General features: G+C 32.5%; 1 protein-coding gene across 2 annotated transcripts in view; it reads right to left on the bottom strand.

The window, feature by feature from the left end:
• The window catches only part of LOC111053191 (hormone-sensitive lipase), a 43,890-nt gene extending 24,678 nt beyond the window's left edge, over positions 1-19,212 (bottom strand). The window contains exons 1-3 of one of the 2 annotated variants that reach the window (XM_022340044.2): positions 18,594-19,212; positions 3,079-3,265; positions 88-205 (exon numbers count right to left, since the gene is read on the bottom strand). In XM_022340044.2, coding sequence (XP_022195736.2) covers positions 88-205; positions 3,079-3,265; positions 18,594-18,952 — 664 coding nt within the window. In that variant the 5' untranslated portion in view covers positions 18,953-19,212. The remainder of the gene's footprint in view (positions 1-87; positions 206-3,078; positions 3,266-18,593) is intronic. The other variant, XM_022340043.2, reaches the window with a different exon arrangement.
• Between the last annotated feature and the right edge of the window lie 1,407 nt (positions 19,213-20,619).

Genomic DNA, 20,619 nt, shown 5'->3' with positions numbered 1-20,619 from the left:
AGGAATTATTGCTGAATCTATTTACTTATCAGTTGCATGCATCTTTTGGGGAAAATGAGAGGTTGATGACTTATGACTTGTACTCACTGTTCCACAGGGAACTGGTGGCCCGTTCGAAGACCCCGCCGCCGCTGTAGTAGATCTCACTGAATGATGCCATCAGGATTCCCAGCCCTTTCAGCACTGTATGCATCGATTCGCAAAACTGGAAAAATATTCATCATACTATACACTTCTCCTTTTCGGGCTGGTGCAATTGATGAAATGAAATAAAAATTCTCAAGTGCCATTTTAAAATGTTTTATTCATTCACCACGACATGTTTCAACCATTTATGGCCATTTTCTAGTTGGAATCCCATAAATGTTTCCCGTTATCTCATACCAACAATAGATACTGGTCAAAAAATACTTAAAATTGTCACTAGGTGAAAGAGTGGTCATTCATTTTTCAAAATCGAAAAACTTGTATCATGTAAAATTTTGATGCGGATTTTAAGAGGATTACGGTTCTATGGAAAAATTATTTTTTGGTGATTTTCCGTTGGCTGTATTCAATCTAATTGATTTTTTCCAAAGTGTATACTAACCTGTTTTTAAAGCTCGATCCTCAAGGAATTGACAGTCGAATATTGCTTTCGAATAAATCAACAGACAGGATGACTAATTCAAAACAGCTATTAAAAACTTGAAGAAAGTTATTAAAATTGAAGTTTAAGGCTAATTCGTAGGTTATTAACTTTCAATGAATGCGCGTGATTCTTGAAATGTTTTAAAAACATTGTTACCTTAATAACAAGATGATACAATATTTCATTATCAAAATTAGAAATAATTATTAGAAAGATTATAATATTTTGGAAAAAATATTTTTGAGAATGTTAAATACTAATTATTTGTAAAGTATGAATAAGTTCGTTTGAAAATGAAATTATAATTTTTCTTGATTATTTTTTAGAATACTTTAAGTAATAAAACTAATCAGGCTATCTGAAAAATGACATTCTAGGATATTTCCTTGTTTCCAAATTTTAACAAGCCTTCCAATAATAATAATATTGAGTAATGAGAAAAAACAGATATAAATCATGTCAAAAAAGAAAAATTCTTGAATACTGTGTGACTAATCCAATCACTAAGACTCAATAGTTCAAAAAAGACTTGAAAATTGTACATGATTTGTATTATTTGAATTATTCAAAAGCGATTTGACAAGACTGTAACAACATTGCACATTTTCTTATTCGAATTGATTTTATTGGAATTTGAGCAAATCGGTGAATCAGATTAAATTCATAAATTGTTAAGGAAGTTGATACCATCAAAAATCAGTAGGGTATTTTCAATCTACCAACATATTGAACACATCAAACATTCAGAAAAATAAACGGCGTTCTAAATAAACATTACTTTTAAAAGTCTCCTCACTTTCTTTGTTTGAGAAGAGCATTTCATCGAAAAGTTTCCTTATGTTATTTCCACAACCAAAGAGGAAAATATGCAGTAATATTCGGACAACCGGATAACACCGTTCAAATATTTATGTTTGGTAAATATATTCATAAATAACAAAAGATATCGGGGCTTTCATAATGCGCTCCAGATTGAAGGAAGCGGAATTCTGTAGTATTGATATTATAATTCTGTACATAACGGTGCCACGATAACTGGGACTGCCGCAATGTATTTACATTCGAGGTTGGAAAACTAGAGCAAAGGTCCTGGTGCTACCAGCAGTGCATTTCTACACAATGAAAAATAATTGATAAAACGAATATTGTACTCAATAATTGAATTTTACCGCGGTGCCGACTTTCATTCAAATTGAAGCAGGAATGAATGGAGGATAGACTTCATCAATATTGATTGGACACAATACAATACTGGACAGAACTGTGTTGATACTGTAAAAACCAGTTCAACTAGAAAAAATCTCTTCCGTATCCTGATGAATTACGTTATTTTCACTACTTCAATATTGAATATACTTCTCACTACTATTGTCTCAATATTATTGTTTACAGAAGATTAGCATGTGCTATTATGTTGTTTATTGTGTTTATGGTGATTGTTTATATTAATATTGTGTTGTTTATTGTTTATTTACTTTTTCAACTAGAAAAAGTCTCTTACCTATCCTGATGAATTACGTTATTTTCACTGCTTACAATATTGAATATACTTCACACTATTATTGTCTCAATATTATTGTTTACAGAAGATTAGCATGTGCTATTTGTTGTGCTATTATTTCAAGTTTTGTAAACGATTTGAAGTAATTTCTCGACTTCATGACTAAATTCTGATCATTTGAATGATTGAAATTGAATCTCACGGATTTTATGAAAAATGTACTTATTACTAGAATTGTAAATCTATATAATAATGATGATGAAAACCGATTATAGGTTTTTGTTTGTCTCAGAGGTCTGAGTCATATTTATATTCATTCATATCAGGTAAGTGATGCACTTTCGGTACTCACGTTGAAAGGTGAATGCTTGTGGTTAGCTCTACTGACTGTCATGAGTCAAATGACTTGTTGGTGGTTCTGAAACGTAGAGCTCGTCATAAGCTCGAAACGAGCATCATGGTCATAACACTCATGCTAGGTACGTTTTTGATAAGTGTAATGTGTACTCTATTTTTCATCACCTTGTCGAATATAATTTTATAAGTAATTTTGGTGAAGGTAGAAATAATCTTCAAATCGCTTCAAATGTTCTAAAGCTTCAAACAATCTAGTGACAAGATTTGTTGGATAAAACATTTGGTCGTATACAAATGATTGTATTCATCTACTCATTTGTAAAATCATACTACAAATTGAAACACCTATTTTTAATTGAACACTCTTTATTCTTAAAGTGAGATTTACTGTCATATTATATTCCATATAATATTATAACATCAATGCTCCCATTCAATCATTCTAACACTTTTAAGTGAATCTCACTTCAGCTACTCTTTCTCCTGTTAAGCACTTTTTCTCTACGATTTATATATTCATCGATCATATTCATCGACAACGAATGAATTTTGAAATGGGATCGATAATCAATTGAAGCAGCAAACTAACCTGAAAGCCAAGACTCCTTCCATAGAAACAATACTGATTGAGGTTGTTGGCTCTGTAAAGTATCTCCTCAGGGGCGTGCTCCTCCCTGGGATAGAGGGAGCCCGGGTCGCCCCATGTGATCAGCTCTTGCAAGTGGGTCAGGATGAGCAGCAGGGAGCCCACTCCTTGGTCTATCACTTCCAGTTCCCTGCAAAAATAAAACAAAGTCAGAAATCACATTGTTGAAAAACTGGACTGAAAAAATGGTTCAGCTGGATTATCTGGTTCACCATAACTGAAACAAATTAATAGATGATTGGTGGTTTTGACCAAATTGATGTATAATAATAATTATTTCAAATATCCAATGAAAGCTATATACATAGAATAAGGACTTCCGCTACTGAGAATATTGACCGAAGAACTAAATAGCAGAAGTTCAATACTTGCAGTAGCAAGTCCTCAGTTCATCTATTTATATAGCTTTCATTTGAAATTATTATTATACAGTAATAATATTCCAGAAGTTGGTTAACTGCAATTCTAATAAATCTTCATTCGCCCAAGCTTTTATTTTTGTCAACTAACTTTCAAGTGTCATTTAAAATCTTTTTGTATCCTTTTTAACTTATGCAGATTTCCTTGTATCTCGGTTCAGTGTTAAAGGGACATTAGTGATCAAATTTCGCCACCTCATCCAGTAAGAGCCAAGAAAGACAAGTCAAGCTTGGTGTAATTCACTTTCATATCACCCTACCAAAATAAAAATTGAAAATATAGTTTTGGGTTCAATAGTTGAATTGAGAAAGGTTAATACGAATTTGGACAACACTTTTTATCGATATCAGGAATCAGATAAGTTTTAGATAATAATTGGATTTTGGAGAATAAATGAATGATTTATCGGATATACAATAATATTATTCTCGTCTTCTAACCAATGTATGTAACATGTGTCCTTGATATGCATTATTGAATAACCATATAACTTCAAATAAACTTAACTACATTGAACTTCTTAATAAAATGAGATTATTAATTAGTATTATTATGTTTGAAAAATCAATATTATGAGATTAAATTATAATTATTATGGATTCACTTTCAATTTATTCAATTAAACATACGATAAAACAAAAAATAGGGATGGTTGAGAAAGAAACAATTTGATCCTTTTCTTTCTGCCCAAATCATTGCAATGATTCGATATTTCAATTCATATTAAATAAGTAAATTAACACTTATGTTTCTCCCAAGTCTGAAGACCAATATCAAAGACAAAACCCCTTTCCTTTTGTATGTGCTATTATTAATATAAGTAGATCATCACAGTAGAAGTATTAGAATTAATTTTATTGGTCCTTCAGGTACTGCAACGGTAATTTGTTTTACACTTAATTTTTTAAGCATTCATTAATGGCGCATGAGAATTTCATGGATGAATTTTGAACAAATCCACAATATTTTGGAAACGTAAATAATCAATGGCATTCGAAAGCGCTCTATTAAAAAGTACGAATTGCTTTTATATACTATGAGAATGATGACTGCAAACCTCCAAAATGTAGTCAACAAATTGAAGAGCTTCTCATGTGTGTGCATGCATTATTGGTGCATAATCTGAGAAAAGTCCCTCAACAAAACCAATGTTATTGTAATTGACTTGAAATACATCTTTCTCAAACATGCATTTCTATTATGTTTACATAGAATCGCATAAAATTGGCATGCCCTGAACTAAATACATGAACAATTAATCATTGTTTGTACACTAATGAATGAAAATTCAAAATTTAAAACAAATACGAATCACAATGGTCTTATTCAAGAAAACTTTCTGATTATATAATCATAAGCCTCTATTTTACTTTAACCTTGTCTAAAATTTCATGTAAACACTTTTGTCTCACTCAATAATTAATTATTACTTACATTATACACCTGTCCTTGAAAACAATTTGATGAGTATGAATTAAAACTTAAATAGAAGTCTTCAGAGCAAAAATAGAAGTCTATATGGTTCTTTAGGCTAATTAGATACTTTAAAAGGAGATCCAACCAGAATTGTTCAGCAAATAAACTGTATTATTATCGTCATAGAATCTTTTGTAATGGATTGATATCATAGAGAACAAAACTTTCCAATGGCATAAAATTCTATTGTTTTCCTGTAATTGTGAGAACTAGGTTTTGTATGTAAAATTATTAATAACTCCTTTTATGCAGACATGGATTACATGATTACTTAATCTTCTTTTTAATAATTCTGAAATGGATTATGATAAAAATATGGGTTTACTCATAGAATAATATATCGTATAGATCATTCTATACAGACATGAATTCAAGATAATAGGTTATTTATATTACTGAAATGAATACATTTAAAAATATGAACGGGTTGACTCATTAAATTACTGTCAATTTAATTTGAAGACTTCCAATAATTAGCAAATAGATAGATATTCTACGCCTATGTAGTAATTTGCTTGTCAAATAAAAGTCCAGACGGAAATAATTATTGTAAATGGCGTCGTCAATTACCGTACTGATATGTAAGCTTTCAATTCCTTCCCAAATTTTCATTCCCACTCTCCCTTCAAGTCCTTCCTATATTCCTTTTTCCACTCTCCACTCTCTCTTTCCAATTCGCATAATTATACTGCATTTCTTCTCCAAATCTCACTTTGACCTTTATAGTTTCCACAAGATTTAATTCTAATCATCCTTAGAAAAGGTCAGAGCTCACTCAGTACCTACTGTCGCTCAGTCACTGACATCGTTCGGTGTGGTTACCAATTCCAATTTGCTTTTGAATATGGACCCGGTGAAGCTATCGTGATATGATATTTCAATCGTGACCGTGGTAATAAGTGGAGTTGAGAAAATTAGAAAATTCATTAGCACTTGAATGCCATATATATTTCTCGATATATCACTGTATACTCTTGATTTTCAATAGCTATGCTCATGACAAATATAAGCCTATCAATGAATGCATGTTTTTAATATTTATAGATACAGTATTTGATAAATTTATGATGAGGGGGTAAAAAAAATCGGTGATCCCTAGAAACAGGTGGCAATTGGAGACAATGGGAGAGAATCCTGGATACGCTAGTGATATAAGTCTGGTATTGCAAAAATAATACGTCTTCTGGGAATTCTATCAACAGAACAGTACGTTTTAAGTTGGTTGATACGGTATCAGGGATTTTTTATCAGATTTTAAAAAAAATTCTTATTTGAATTTCTGATCTGGATGATCATCATATTTAAGAAGTTTAGTACTCTTTCAGAATGTTTTTCAGGAGAATTAGGAAGTTCTCTCAAAGTGCCCGATGTTATGTAATCATGAAAGAAAGCTAGCTTTTTATGGAAAATATTCGTGAAAAAAAATTGAGCAACTATAGAGTGCCGTCACGCCTAATAACTGTGTCACTCATTTAGTATAGTAATCAAACAGAGAAGAAGCTACTCATTACATGCACCCACACTAATTGAAGTTTACAAGCGAAAAATACAGAGTAATAGTTGTAGCAAATCGCAATTTTACTCCAAGAACTTATAATCAAATGCGAGCTTTATATTGAATTTAGACAACCAATTGATCTCTGATGACAGAGTGAAGTATCTTCATCACATATTCACTGATTTCAAGTCTTCGATTGAATCATTATTCAAGTTTCTATGTAGCTGGAGATTTCACTAAAGCTACTTTAATTTTCTTGTGAAGTCAATTCATTATTGAATTCAGTTCACTCAGTCTTTACAAAGTCTCACTGAATTCCGTCCGCTCACGTATTCAGCACTCAACTTTGCCCACAATGCTATTAATGTAAAAGCCTCAAAATAAAGGCTTCTTATCTATTTCTTAATATTCCTTATCGCAAATATGTGTCATTTCAGACTTCATTTAACTGCATTATTGTAAATTAAAGATAATCTTACTAAATACAGGCCACTAAGTCTTCTCTGACTCAAAATTGATTAATTTATTCAAGTTTCTTAGACTCATATATAAAAGTATCTCCGGATTTCATTGAAACTGCATTACAGTCATCCTAGTCAAGCTCATTAATTTTAGTTTGGAAGTCTTTCTTCACTGACTTCATATTACTTTACTAATATGAAGTAAAATCTTGTTTACTCGTATAATAATAATATTCGTATGGCTTTTCTTGGTGGGGAGTTCCTGACGGAAGTTCCACTTCGCCTGAATATATCATTTAAGCCGCCAATGGGCCTTACGACTGTCATACTTCATACTTTATCTGTATTATAATAAAGGAAAGAACTGGCTTATACAAGTACGGGATAGGAAATTCACGAAAATATTTATTTACCGAGATTTAATTACGCCATGTTTTCAGTTTATCAAGTTTTTAATTGGACCCTTGAGGAGCAAGGGTTACCTGCTAGTCATTAATAATTTCCAGACCATACGATTACACATTGACAGCAAATCCAAATTTGTATGTCATTATCAATCATCAAATGAATGAAATATTTTCAAATTACAGTGATATATTTTTCAAGCTTACTTGTCACATACATGTCACTTGAAACTCCATCCAAGTTCTATAATTTTTTGTAAGGTCAAGTCAAAGTTTTTCCTCACCAACTCTTCACTGACCGAGTCAATGTTGAGCATTCAAGGTGTATTTTATTTTTTCCTCCAAGATCATTGAGAACTGGTTGCGAATCGGCTACAAACAGGTCTCTGCTCTGACGTTACTAGATTTGCCAGTAACGTGAGCATGTGTGAGTGTGTTGGTGTGCGAGATTTACAGACCTTGATGAGTGTTGTGAGTCGTCTACCGGTCTACAAGTAGTCAAGTACGTCAGTAGCTCTTCCTAAATACAAATCACCTTTTGGCCGATCGCTGTTACCAATTTACTCTCTTTAATATCTTTCTTCAATAATTGTTTTAGCTCGGGTCTTTTGCCGTCGGTAGTCTGGCGTTTGAACTTTTAGTCTAGATTCCATCCTTGATTTGACTCTCCTTTTTTGCTGCACTTTTCATGTAGCCTATCTCTATCTTCCCTCATTACATTCAATCTTCCTTACCTGTTCAACATTTTAGCAACATCCCTCACAAACCCTCTCCCTAGTTTCTCTCATTTTGTCTCACAATAAACCTCTCCCTGTTTTCTCCCCTAGTCTTTGTCATTTTCTCCATACAATCTCCCATTTCCTACTTGTTTTTCTATCACTTTCTGACATTAGGCCTATCTAAAAATTCCCTCTTTTCTCTTCCCTTGTTTCTTTCCTCACAGTAACTTGTCTTCTGCCCTCAAACTTTCAAACATCGTCTTTTCCACGATCTAAATTTTCTGTTTATTTTATTCTAATTATTTTACAGCTCCTCCCATAAACTATCACTATCTTTTAATATTTCTGTACATACAACTATCCTTATCTTCTTTCTCTACATACAACTATTCTTACTGTTTATTCTCTCCCTCCTTTATTACTTTCTCTACTGCACCCTCTAACTATCCATATCATCTTTCTCCCTTCAACTCCCCTCTTGTCTCTTCTCCCTTCATTCTTCTCATCTTCTCACGTTCTTTCTTCTCCCATACTTTTCCCACTTCCTCCCTTACATTATCTAAATCTGTCTCTCTTTTCCTCTACCCATTACCCTTTTACTTCCTTCTACACACACTATCTTCTTCTTCGTTTTATCAGCTTCTCTCTCTCTCTCTCTCTCTCTCTCTCTCTCTCTCTCTCTCTCTCTCTCTCTTTTGGCCACACGCCTGAACACATACAGCAAACAATAACAAACTGCGTCACCGGCTTTGATTTTCAATCGATCTCGTTCCCATGCAAGCTTTGTCTTCACCTGACTTCATATTACTTTACCTATATGAAGTAAAATCTTGTTTACTCGTATAATAATAATATTCGTATGGCTTTTCTTGGTGGGGAGTTCCTGACGGAAGTTCCACTTCGCCTGAATATATCATTTAAGCCGCCAATGGGCCTTACGACTGTCATACTTCATACTTTATCTGTATTATAATAAAGGAAAGAACTGGCTTATACAAGTACGGGATAGGAAATTCACGAAAATATTTATTTACCGAGATTTAATTACGCCATGTTTTCAGTTTATCAAGTTTTTAATTGGACCCTTGAGGAGCAAGGGTTACCTGCTAGTCATTAATAATTTCCAGACCATACGATTACACATTGACAGCAAATCCAAATTTGTATGTCATTATCAATCATCAAATGAATGAAATATTTTCAAATTACAGTGATATATTTTTCAAGCTTACTTGTCTCATACATGTCACTTGAAACTCCATCCAAGTTCTATAATTTTTTGTAAGGTCAAGTCAAAGTTTTTCCTCACCAACTCTTCACTGACCGAGTCAACGTTGAGCATTCAAGGTGTATTTTATTTTTTCCTCCAAGATCATTGAGAACTGGTTGCGAATCGGCTACAAACAGGTCTCTGCTCTGACGTTACTAGATTTGCCAGTAACGTGAGCATGTGTGAGTGTGTTGGTGTGCGAGATTTACAGACCTTGATGAGTGTTGTGAGTCGTCTACCGGTCTACAAGTAGTCAAGTACGTCAGTAGCTCTTCCTAAATACAAATCACCTTTTGGCCGATCGCTGTTACCAATTTACTCTCTTTAATATCTTTCTTCAATAATTGTTTTAGCTCGGGTCTTTTGCCGTCGGTAGTCTGGCGTTTGAACTTTTAGTCTAGATTCCATCCTTGATTTGACTCTCCTTTTTTGCTGCACTTTTCATGTAGCCTATCTCTATCTTCCCTCATTACATTCAATCTTCCTTACCTGTTCAACATTTTAGCAACATCCCTCACAAACCCTCTCCCTAGTTTCTCTCATTTTGTCTCACAATAAACCTCTCCCTGTTTTCTCCCCTAGTCTTTGTCATTTTCTCCATACAATCTCCCATTTCCTACTTGTTTTTCTATCACTTTCTGACATTAGGCCTATCTAAAAATTCCCTCTTTTCTCTTCCCTTGTTTCTTTCCTCACAGTAACTTGTCTTCTGCCCTCAAACTTTTAAACATCGTCTTTTCCACGATCTAAATTTTCTGTTTATTTTATTCTAATTATTTTACAGCTCCTCCCATAAACTATCACTATCTTTTAATATTTCTATACATACAACTATCCTTATCTTCTTTCTCTACATACAACTATTCTTACTGTTTATTCTCTCCCTCCTTTATTACTTTCTCTACTGCACCCTCTAACTATCCATATCATCTTTCTCCCTTCAACTCCCCTCTTGTCTCTTCTCCCTTCATTCTTCTCATCTTCTCACGTTCTTTCTTCTCCCATACTTTTCCCACTTCCTCCCTTACATTATCTAAATCTGTCTCTCTTTTCCTCTACCCATTACCCTTTTACTTCCTTCTACACACACTATCTTCTTCTTCGTTTTATCAGCTCCTCTCTCTCTCTCTCTCAAGTCCTCTCTCTCTTTTGGCCACACGCCTGAACACATACAGCAAACAATAACAAACTGCGTCACCGGCTTTGATTTTCAATCGATCTCGTTCCCATGCAAGCTTTTATCCACTCCACAACTGTCTGTCTATATATTGATTCTTATGGGTTGTTTTTTATTGACCCATCATATTTATAGCTCCGAGTAGCCTATTGTTTTTTGTTCTATTAAGCACCGCACCGTCTGTCAATTGATTTTAGGATTTTGGCAGTAGCATGCGCCACGGATTCTAGACATAGAAATATTTCGAGCATCTCAACAGCACTTCTTGAACCATTACGGGAGTTTTGGGCGATTATTGCCAGGATCTTAGACAAGCATGTGATTCTAAATGGGCATATTCAATGAAATACAGAGGAGAGTAAAAAGTACAGAATAACATATTTCCTTAATGTAACAGAATAGAGAATAAATAAAAGAATGAAGCTTGAATGGAAAGAGGTTTGAATGCAAAATTACATTATCATTATTTGAATAATTCAAGTAATTACATGAAATATATTGATTAGGTATGCTTTGCAAAACGCATAATAAATAGAATATGAAAAAATGTACTACGGAAAAGTAATTTTTCAAATGAGAATGTTTCAAATGGAAATACGAAAATTTAGATAGAATCATTCTATGCATAGGATTTTCCTTACGGGGTTTTCGAAGGTAGATTTATCAGGGACTAGCCAAATACGCTTTTCTTATCTCTGACATTACAATAGACGAAATACTAACCAAATAATATTCTTTTATCCGTGGTTTACTTTGTGCTTTCTATGTCAATAGTTAAAAGGTAGTGAGCCTTATGTTGTGATAATAAAAAAATGTATATTCAATTTGGCTATACAAGTTAAATTGAATAAATTCGTGATCTGAGCTTCTTCGAAATTTCAAAAAAGCAGACGATTCTAGTTCTACCTTCTATCAGAGATGGTACATTCGTAGACCTTAGCTATTATTTGAGCTTCTATTCTAGATAATTTCAGCAAAATTCGTGTTTTATCGATATTAATATTATAATGGAAAAATGACAGGCGTAGAAATTGACTAGTACAATAAACTGCTTGTATATTGTACTAGTTTATATTATGATTATAGTATCGGGCTCCGTAACATTGCTTATGAAATTAGAAATCGACCCTTAGGTGACGAGAAGAGAAACTCTTCAGCTTATTGACTGCATATTTATTATTGTGATGTAAGGAGAGCGACAAATAAATAGAACATGTTTTGTGCATTCTAATCAAGTGGGACTTGTAATAGGCATGGTCATTGATAACTAACCATCACTAGAAGCTTTAGCATCAGTACGAACACTTTACTGATATCAAAGATATTATGCATAACATAAAATTAACTGACAATGATGCCATCAACTAATGTTTGTTTGGATACTGTGGATAAAACTGTCTTAATAGAAAATATAACCTTTTTTTATTTCATTATTGAACAATTCTTTACTATCCATAAAAACATTGTTCAATTAAAAAAATATTAGATGGAAGAATATAATGTAGTAAATTAAGATGTAATCTTAAATCATAATAAGTTCTAATGTATCCAAATATATTCTATGAAGTCTAATCTTGATTTGAAATACTGAATAACTGAAATACGTAGAAATTAACAAAGCTATTTCTGAACAAAATTCAAGAATACATTTGAGATGGAAGAATACAGTCCACTCATTGGTAGAAATATTAACTGATTGATTTGGAAAGTTATTAATAACGTGTAAATATTCAATATAAAATTTATTTGTATCAAATAAAATTAATAAGAAATGTCATCATCTTTAAGGACTTTAAATCACAAAATGCCACTGGATTCCCTTCTTTTACGTTTCAAGAAACCAAAGTGTCTTGGTTTAGCTTCTGATAAGAGCCCTGAGTGGCCTACAAATCAATACTCATTACAAATGGAGAGCAATGAGTAACAAACATATGATTGCATAGAGGTGAAGGTCATGAATATTACAACATTCGAAGCTAGCAAATTTATTCAGATGCAAATGATGTATCTGATTTTTGAAAGGATTGAAACACAGTATCTACTTGGCCTTTAAAATTGTATATGAAGTGTGTTGACTCGAAAAATGTATGGAGGTAATAAGCGGAAAATCCTCCAGAAAATTTGTTCAAGTGACTCTTCACTATCCCAATTTTTTTTAGTTTTGGTTTTAATTAGGAATTGTTTGTTGAAAGAGATGTTTTTTAATGAGGATGATGCCCATAATGCCCTAGGGTTGTCCATTACATTCTTACGGATGATGATAAGTAGAGGGATCTAAAGTTTCACATGAGCTCCGAACCACATGTAAGAGATTTTGAATCTCAACAACTGTCAGTTAGAAGCTAACCTCAAGCTGAACTGTCAATAATCTAGTCTCAGCGATTAGATACCACTCTGGCCGCTGATTTAACGGAGTTTAACCACTTGGATCAATGAGTTCATGAGAGCTTCATAAGATATCGAATATGACAGTAATACTTCGCTAGAAATATAGATATAAGCTACAGTCTTAAAGTGTTTTACAACTTCAGTAAACAGAGTTGTTTTACTGTCCTACAGTAGAAAAGTTGTTTTTGCCAAGGGTGATGTCCACATAAGTTACAGAAATGAAATGAAATAATACTTTATTAGGCGGAGTTAGGACGTTAGTTACAGGCGTGTGTGTAGGTAATAGAAAAGATGATAATGCGAGATGATATTATAGGTGGGCCCCGAAACACTGGGAGGCGATTTTAGAACTCGTCAATGATCATAGCAAAGACCTCAAGTGGTCGGTCACCCATTCAACGAGAGTAGCAAACTTATGAATCTTAACTCATCTGAGCGATAAAAATAATAGTTTACTGAAAAATAGTATCAATAATGATTATTTAGTTGAAATAGTACAAGTCACATAATTGAACACTATTATTTTCCTATCGGAGATTGGAACTAATGACTCTACCGAATTCAAGAATGTAGGAACTAGTTTAGTTTGAGTCTAGTGCAAGGTCATTAAGCAGTCATTTCATGCTTGATTTGAATTGAGAATCGTTGCAATCACTGCAATCGTGAAGAGGATCAAGCTACTACAATAAAATTAGAATATAATTCAAGATAGAATTGAAGTATTTAAAATGAACTGGAATCTGTGAATAAGTAGCTATGGAATATTTGGAAATTAAAAATGTATTAATATTATTTTTATGTCAATATTTCAGAGGTGCAGTAAACAGATTTGTAAGATTCTACTGAGATTCATAACAAGAAAAGACTTTCAATATTACAGAGATAAAATATTTGTTTTCGTTTTTGTTTGCAGATGCTTGAGAACATGTTCCTGGAGTATAAACATTATTGAATTTCTTACTAGCCAGGCGAATGTTATAAGAAGAGTACTAAAATATGAACAATAATTATTTATTCAGAAACAGTTAGTCACCTATCTTGAACTAGAATTATTACATGAAGCATTTTTTGTCTTCTTCCAGATAGGAGCATTATTTTAATTGGAATGAAACTTTTTCAATAAATTATATTACTTTATAATATTAATTCCATTTCAGTAGTGGATTGTAATTTTCTTCTTTATGCATTTCAGTAATAGTTTATGAATTCACAATTTGGATAAGGTGTTGTTACATAATATTTACAGGGTTATAGCCTTACTCTAATAAGATAAAAAACAGATTTGTACGGTATTTTACACAATAATTTTAACTCATTAATGATACAGTAGGCATTACTCATTAGTAATCTAATAAACCTAGTTACAGTATTCATTAATTTTTATGACTATTTTTAATATTATAACTTTGTGTGTCAATAAGATAAGATAATCGTCCCTTGAAGCTGGAGAGTTACTAAATAATACTTTGAACCCTACATTTCAATCTTATCAACAAATCAGCCATTAATAGGCGCACTATGATTCATTCAAGAACTTTCTAATACTCATTGATTATGAATTACAGAGACTGAAGATTCGATGATTCTTTGATTCATTTAAATACCATTAATTATCGAAGATATCACTAAATTGTATTCAATCAATGAGCAATTAGAATTGGCTGAACAGGGCTTACAAGGGACAAGAATAACAATATCAATTTTGCTCACAAACCAATAATGTTGATGCCAATTTCAAATTGCTATATTATTTATTCCATATAGTGATCTTGAAGATGGTGTTTAGCTTTACATCCCAAGTACGAAAATCAGAACATATACTTGATCCTATTTTTTTTGAATTCGGAATATAAAATTTGGCTGAAAACCTCAGTAATATTTGCTGAAATTTATTATACATGCATTCATACATTCAATTTATTGAATTAAATTGGAAAAATTATCTGATACTTCATGAGATACTAATGAGATAATTCATGATAAACTGACGGAATACTCCTAATCACGTGACTTATTGACAATTTTATGAATTTTAGTAGACTAACCAAGAAAATTTACTTTCAAATTGGTTTGGAATCCACCTGAAACTGAAAATGGATTAGGCTAAGCCTTATGAATTTTAGTACAATAACCAAATAACCAAGAAAATTTATTTTCAAATTGCTTTGGAATCCGCCTGAAACTGTGAATGAATTCAGCCTTATTTCCTTTACTCACTCTAGAAGTCGAAAAGAAATTATCTTTAGCATAATTTATAATAATTACGCAAATTCGTAATTTATTGCATAAACAATAGTTTACAAGCTCATCAAATGGTTCATATTAAAAGTATTTACATTCATCCCATAATTCCTTCTTGAGTAAAATACAAATGATAATTTCCAACCAATATTACTTGAGGTGAAATAACAGCAGTAGACATGAAATTTCCTAATTCAATCAAATAGTTCAAATCAAACTTGCATTCAGATCGCTGTATTGAAGATGAACATGATCTTGAAATTACTATAAAAATGAGCAGGTAGGTAAAGGACAAGACTGATAGAGTGAAAAACGTCAAGAAATAACAATAAATATAATTTTGAAGAGCCAATAAGAAGAACACAATATTATAAGCCCACTTCATTGGTCATGATCTTGTATTCAATTGTTAATAATTTTCAACTGATTTGATTTTTTTTTTTTTTGTATTTATTTATAATTCTAGTTTTTACAAGAAAACACTGAATAGTAGAGAAAACTAAGGATACTCCTTGTACTATTTCTCTCCCAAATTTAGAGTAACCTGGTGACACAATCGCACGATGATTCCGAACAATTTATTTCATGGGTAATTAATTCCACGTGACTCATCACAGACAAAACAAATCAGAGGGATTGATGATTTTTGGCAATTGAACTAGGAAATATAATTGCCAATAAACGAAAACTGTTTGCATAACAGAAAAACACTGATAATGACAATTGGAATGCAATAGAGATAGAGCTTTATCATCATTAATTCTATTACATAACAAAAAACTGCTGTTCTCAAGTTCATGACCTATGCTGCCTGCTCCTATTGCCTTAATCATCACTTAAACTAGCCGATACAAATAGAGGAAGCTATAGTGAGTTTTCACTAGGAGCTGACAGCATTGGTTGAATGTAAAGAATGGGTGTTATTTTAATGCGGGATGCTGACAGTTTGAAGTGATTCTCGACCTACCAAACAAGCCCAATAAACGGCGCGACACACTAATCAAAATTCTATGGGGGTCAAATTTTAATTGAAGGTCAATGGATAAGTCTGTTTAATGTTTTTCGATAACCAACGGAATTTCCTAGCCAAGTACATGTTCCAACCAATTCATGTATATGGGCGTTGTTCTTGGGAAATGAGTACGGTAGTGCTTTGCATGAACTTGAAACGTGTTTTGATCACACATGCAGAATATATTTTATTATGTAATCGATAAAATGCGTTGTTAATATTGGAGTTGAATAATTCAAAATATGAAGAATCATTCTTCATAATATAATCCATTAATATGTTGTTAAGCCTTGTTATTATTTATTATATGTAAATGTAGAAAATTTTGAGTTAAGGAGGAAGAAAAGTTAATTTCATCAAGAAATTGAAAATATTAATTAGAATAGTTGTAATTAATGGATGTTTCTTGAATATCGAGAATATTATCAAAATAATTCTGAGCCAAGTTATGAAGGAAGAACATTTTTTTGATTTGAGGAAGAAAAATGTCTAGTTTATTCTTGGCAACATTTCGAATAGGAATTATTGGGTGCTGAATAAAAGGATAGAAATATATATATATATATATATAATATATATATATATATTATATATATATATATTATATATATATATATATATGGTATGAATGATAAAGAAGAATGATTTGGTGAAATATGTTATTGCTTAGAAAAGAATAACAATGGATAATCGGATACTCTCCTGATATGGACATCTCCTCAGAATTGATAAAAACAGAAAGCCTCATCAATACATGGAGGCCAGGGCACAAGTCAGACGACCTACAGGAAGGCCACGGGTGACATGGGAGGCAACTGTTTCACGTATAGCAGCAGAGGAAAGACCGTAAATCAGTAGAAGAGAATGGCTGCGGACAGAGAGCAGTGGAGAAGATGGATCCGAGGCGACCTCCCAACGCTGTGAAAACGGCACACTGGGTTAGATAAAGAAGAAGAAGATAATAAAGAATAGTAGTAGAGAGTCTTTAGACACTGAGAAGTAGCCTGTATGAATGATAAAGAAGAATGATTTGGTGAAAAAATATGATATTGCTTATTCTATGTTAGGTCTATTAACTTACGGTTCTTTAATTTTTTAGAGAATAGAATAAGAAAGATAATAATTTAATTTTATTCTCTCTGTTTGATAGGCCTACTTACAAGTAAGGAAGTAAGTATTGGGATGAATAACCTTTCAGAATTGAATCTTCAATGCTAATTCACACAAAAGAAGGCAAGAGGGAAAAAGTTCGGTCAAAATGAGCAAAGCAGATAATCTACAAAATCACTGGATTGCCTATTTATGAATAATTCAATAGAGTAATTTCTAATTAGTTTTCAAATTTTCAAGCACTGAATAATATTCTAAGGTAAAGTTGTAATATGACACTACCGTATATAAAACTTAAAAAATAAAATATTGAACTAGAAATGATAATAGCGGTTAGATGAATCAATGAATCATACTCTTTATACTGAAGAAGAAGCTTACAGATTATTATTATTACAATATAGCCTACGACCAATTGTCTGTGTTTCTGCGCATGAAAATATGCTTAGGCTATAAGTTTACTAAGTATTTGAGAGTATTAGCTTAATAGATTTTTCTGACAAGGATGTCAGAAAGAAAAAAAGAAAAGAAATGAGATATAAAGAAAAATAAATTAAATAGTACTATATGATCAATGACATGCCGGCTTATTCAAATAATTCACTTATTTGTACAGTATAAGCTTAAAATTCGCAATCTTCAATCTATTCTATCTAGGCCTTCTATTGTCTACTATAATAATAGAATTGACAAATTTAGATAAGACAATAAAAATGCCATTGAAATATTCTAAAATAAAACACCTACTTTTACTATTCTTCAATCATTAAAAAATAAATGAATTGAGAGAATGATAGGGTATGACATTCTGACCTAGGAAGTAATAAATTATGATACCTACCAGTTACCGTAACCTTAAAAAAACTGTCTGAATCAATAAATAACGTACGATAAGAAGTGTTTAATAAGGTGGTAGCCTATGCATCAAAATGTTTACTTTCATGATTTACTCCCAACTCCCATCCATCATGAAAAATGACACACTTTTTGTAAATTTTTCCAAAGTTTACAGCTTGGCTTATTTACGATGATTAAACTTACAACTAAGAAATTGATAAATAAACATGCTAACTTCTTAATCCTCATAACATTTATTAGGTTGAAGGATATTTTTAGGCTGGCAAGAATTTGACTTAGGTACTTATTTGTTATATGAATTTGTCTCTTTTGTATAGGGTAACCAAATCAAACAAATTTTCTTCAAGATAATGAATTAAAAATAATTCTAAAAAACCAATACGAGACTTATACTCTAAAAAGTGAATAAAGTATACAGACTTACTTCAAAGCTGTTCCTCTCCTGAAAAAATACGAGTTTCGGTTGGAAAATATTTGTTTATTAACTTTCACACCGTGTCGAACAAATGAGTCTGTCACCAAAACATAGCTCCGATATCCATTTCCACGTGAATTCTCATCAAAATCATATTTTGGGCAGATTTCTCGATAATATTCAACAAGAGGTCTGATGAGAATCAAATTTTCAACTATTGACATAAGACTTTTGTAAATTTTTTTACCCACTGAACTAGTGTCATTTTTATAATAATCTGCATTATTTTCGCATAAATCACTCAACTTATCATAGTCTGCAAAAACATCCTCAACACAAACACCATTATTCGAATCCTGACCTTCCATTATGAAATCCTAATAATTAGATTCAATAACTAAATGAAACAAAAATTTTGACATTAATTTTCAGCGTACTAGCGAGTGTCTACATTCTTATCGAAAATCATGCCGAACAGTCTGAAAGCTCATGGAACTCGAAAACTAATCAACGTTGTAATAATGTTAACGATAATTTTGGCCTTCAAACACCAGAAACTGTTGACTGACAAAGTGACAAAGAGAATCTAACCTGAACATGTTTATGCTCTTTGAAGTCTGTCAGAACCAGCTGTTAACTGCAGGTTGGCCAACACATCATTCAAAACTTCCCTTGAAACTAAATAAAAGTTTTGAAGTGACTCAATAATAATATTCTCGAATAAACTTTGTTGGATTTTTATTGATGATACTATTCAAAACACGCATGAAAAATTATTTCAGTTGCAGAAATTGATAGTATAAACAGTACAGTATAGACAGTAATATAGAGATAATGGAGCCAAGTTTAAATTTTTTCTTCTCTTTTGTGCATTGTGCGTGGTGCTGGTGATGAACAGTCATGGTATCAAAGGGGAAGGCCTATTATAACAATGCACAGAATACAAAAAATAGAAACAACGTTTCAAAAATTGTTTCTTTACACCGTAATAAAGGCTCGTATTAAGCCTTTGCTCAAATTTTTTCGAGGCGAGACGATACGCCTTTGCTCAAATTTTTTCGAGGCGAGACGATCGAAGGAAAAAATGGACAGCCGAGCTACGACAAATATATCCCATTTATATAGCATTCACACTCTGACATTCTTGTCAACCTTCAACCATTGCAGTGTGGATGGCAAAAAGACCAGCGATTTGGCGAAATGTGAATAACAGCCCACCACAGGCTCGGCCATTGGTGGGACACAAAGTTAGTGGTCACACAAGTGAAACACCACTCGGTCGCCAGAAACTGGTGTCTCTGCTGGCGACTCTAGTGTAATGACCAAACCATACTGAAAAATTGATACCTCGCAATTCTCTTGGACACTTGGTGTCATTCTTCTGGTGCCCCAATGTAATAGACGTACGGGCAGAACAGCAGATTAAACACGGCAAGGTCGGCAGCTACTGATATACCGTACTCTGGTGCCCTAGTGGTGAACCTGCCCGGGATACCAGTGGTTAAGTAAGTATCAAGTGTACGTGTCTAAAATGAGCTGGGTCGATCTGGCAACCTATGAGTCTTCACCAAAATCTGGTGGCCAAATCAATGTGCAACTATATAGTGTGTGGGAAGAGGTTTTTTCTACACGAAAGTAGAAGCAAGCAAGTAGAAATAGGAGAAAATTGAATAAATGAACACCATAAATAGTTAAGCCCAATTTATTGAATGAAAAATTGAGATTTTCGCCATATTTTGATAGGCGTTTCAACAGCTATCCATGAAAACACTTAAATATAGAACTCCCATAATCTGTCAACAATTGAATATTTTCCAAGAAAACTCGAATATAGCAAATATAATACAGGAATGTAGATCAAACCATTTACAATTTTTAATGCAATAAACAAAGTACAGTACTTGCATAACTCAATCAAGTTCAAATAATACAATTTTTCCCTGTAACTTACACATAAAATTAAAAGTAGTGCCAAAAATAAATAGGATTGAAAACGGAAAATGAATAACTTATGATATTATACAGTATAAGAACA

The sequence above is a fragment of the Nilaparvata lugens genome, chromosome 11 (assembly GCF_014356525.2).
Source record: "Nilaparvata lugens isolate BPH chromosome 11, ASM1435652v1, whole genome shotgun sequence".
Classification (NCBI taxonomy): Eukaryota; Metazoa; Arthropoda; class Insecta; order Hemiptera; family Delphacidae; genus Nilaparvata; species Nilaparvata lugens.
This window is presented reverse-complemented; position numbering and strand designations above follow the sequence as displayed.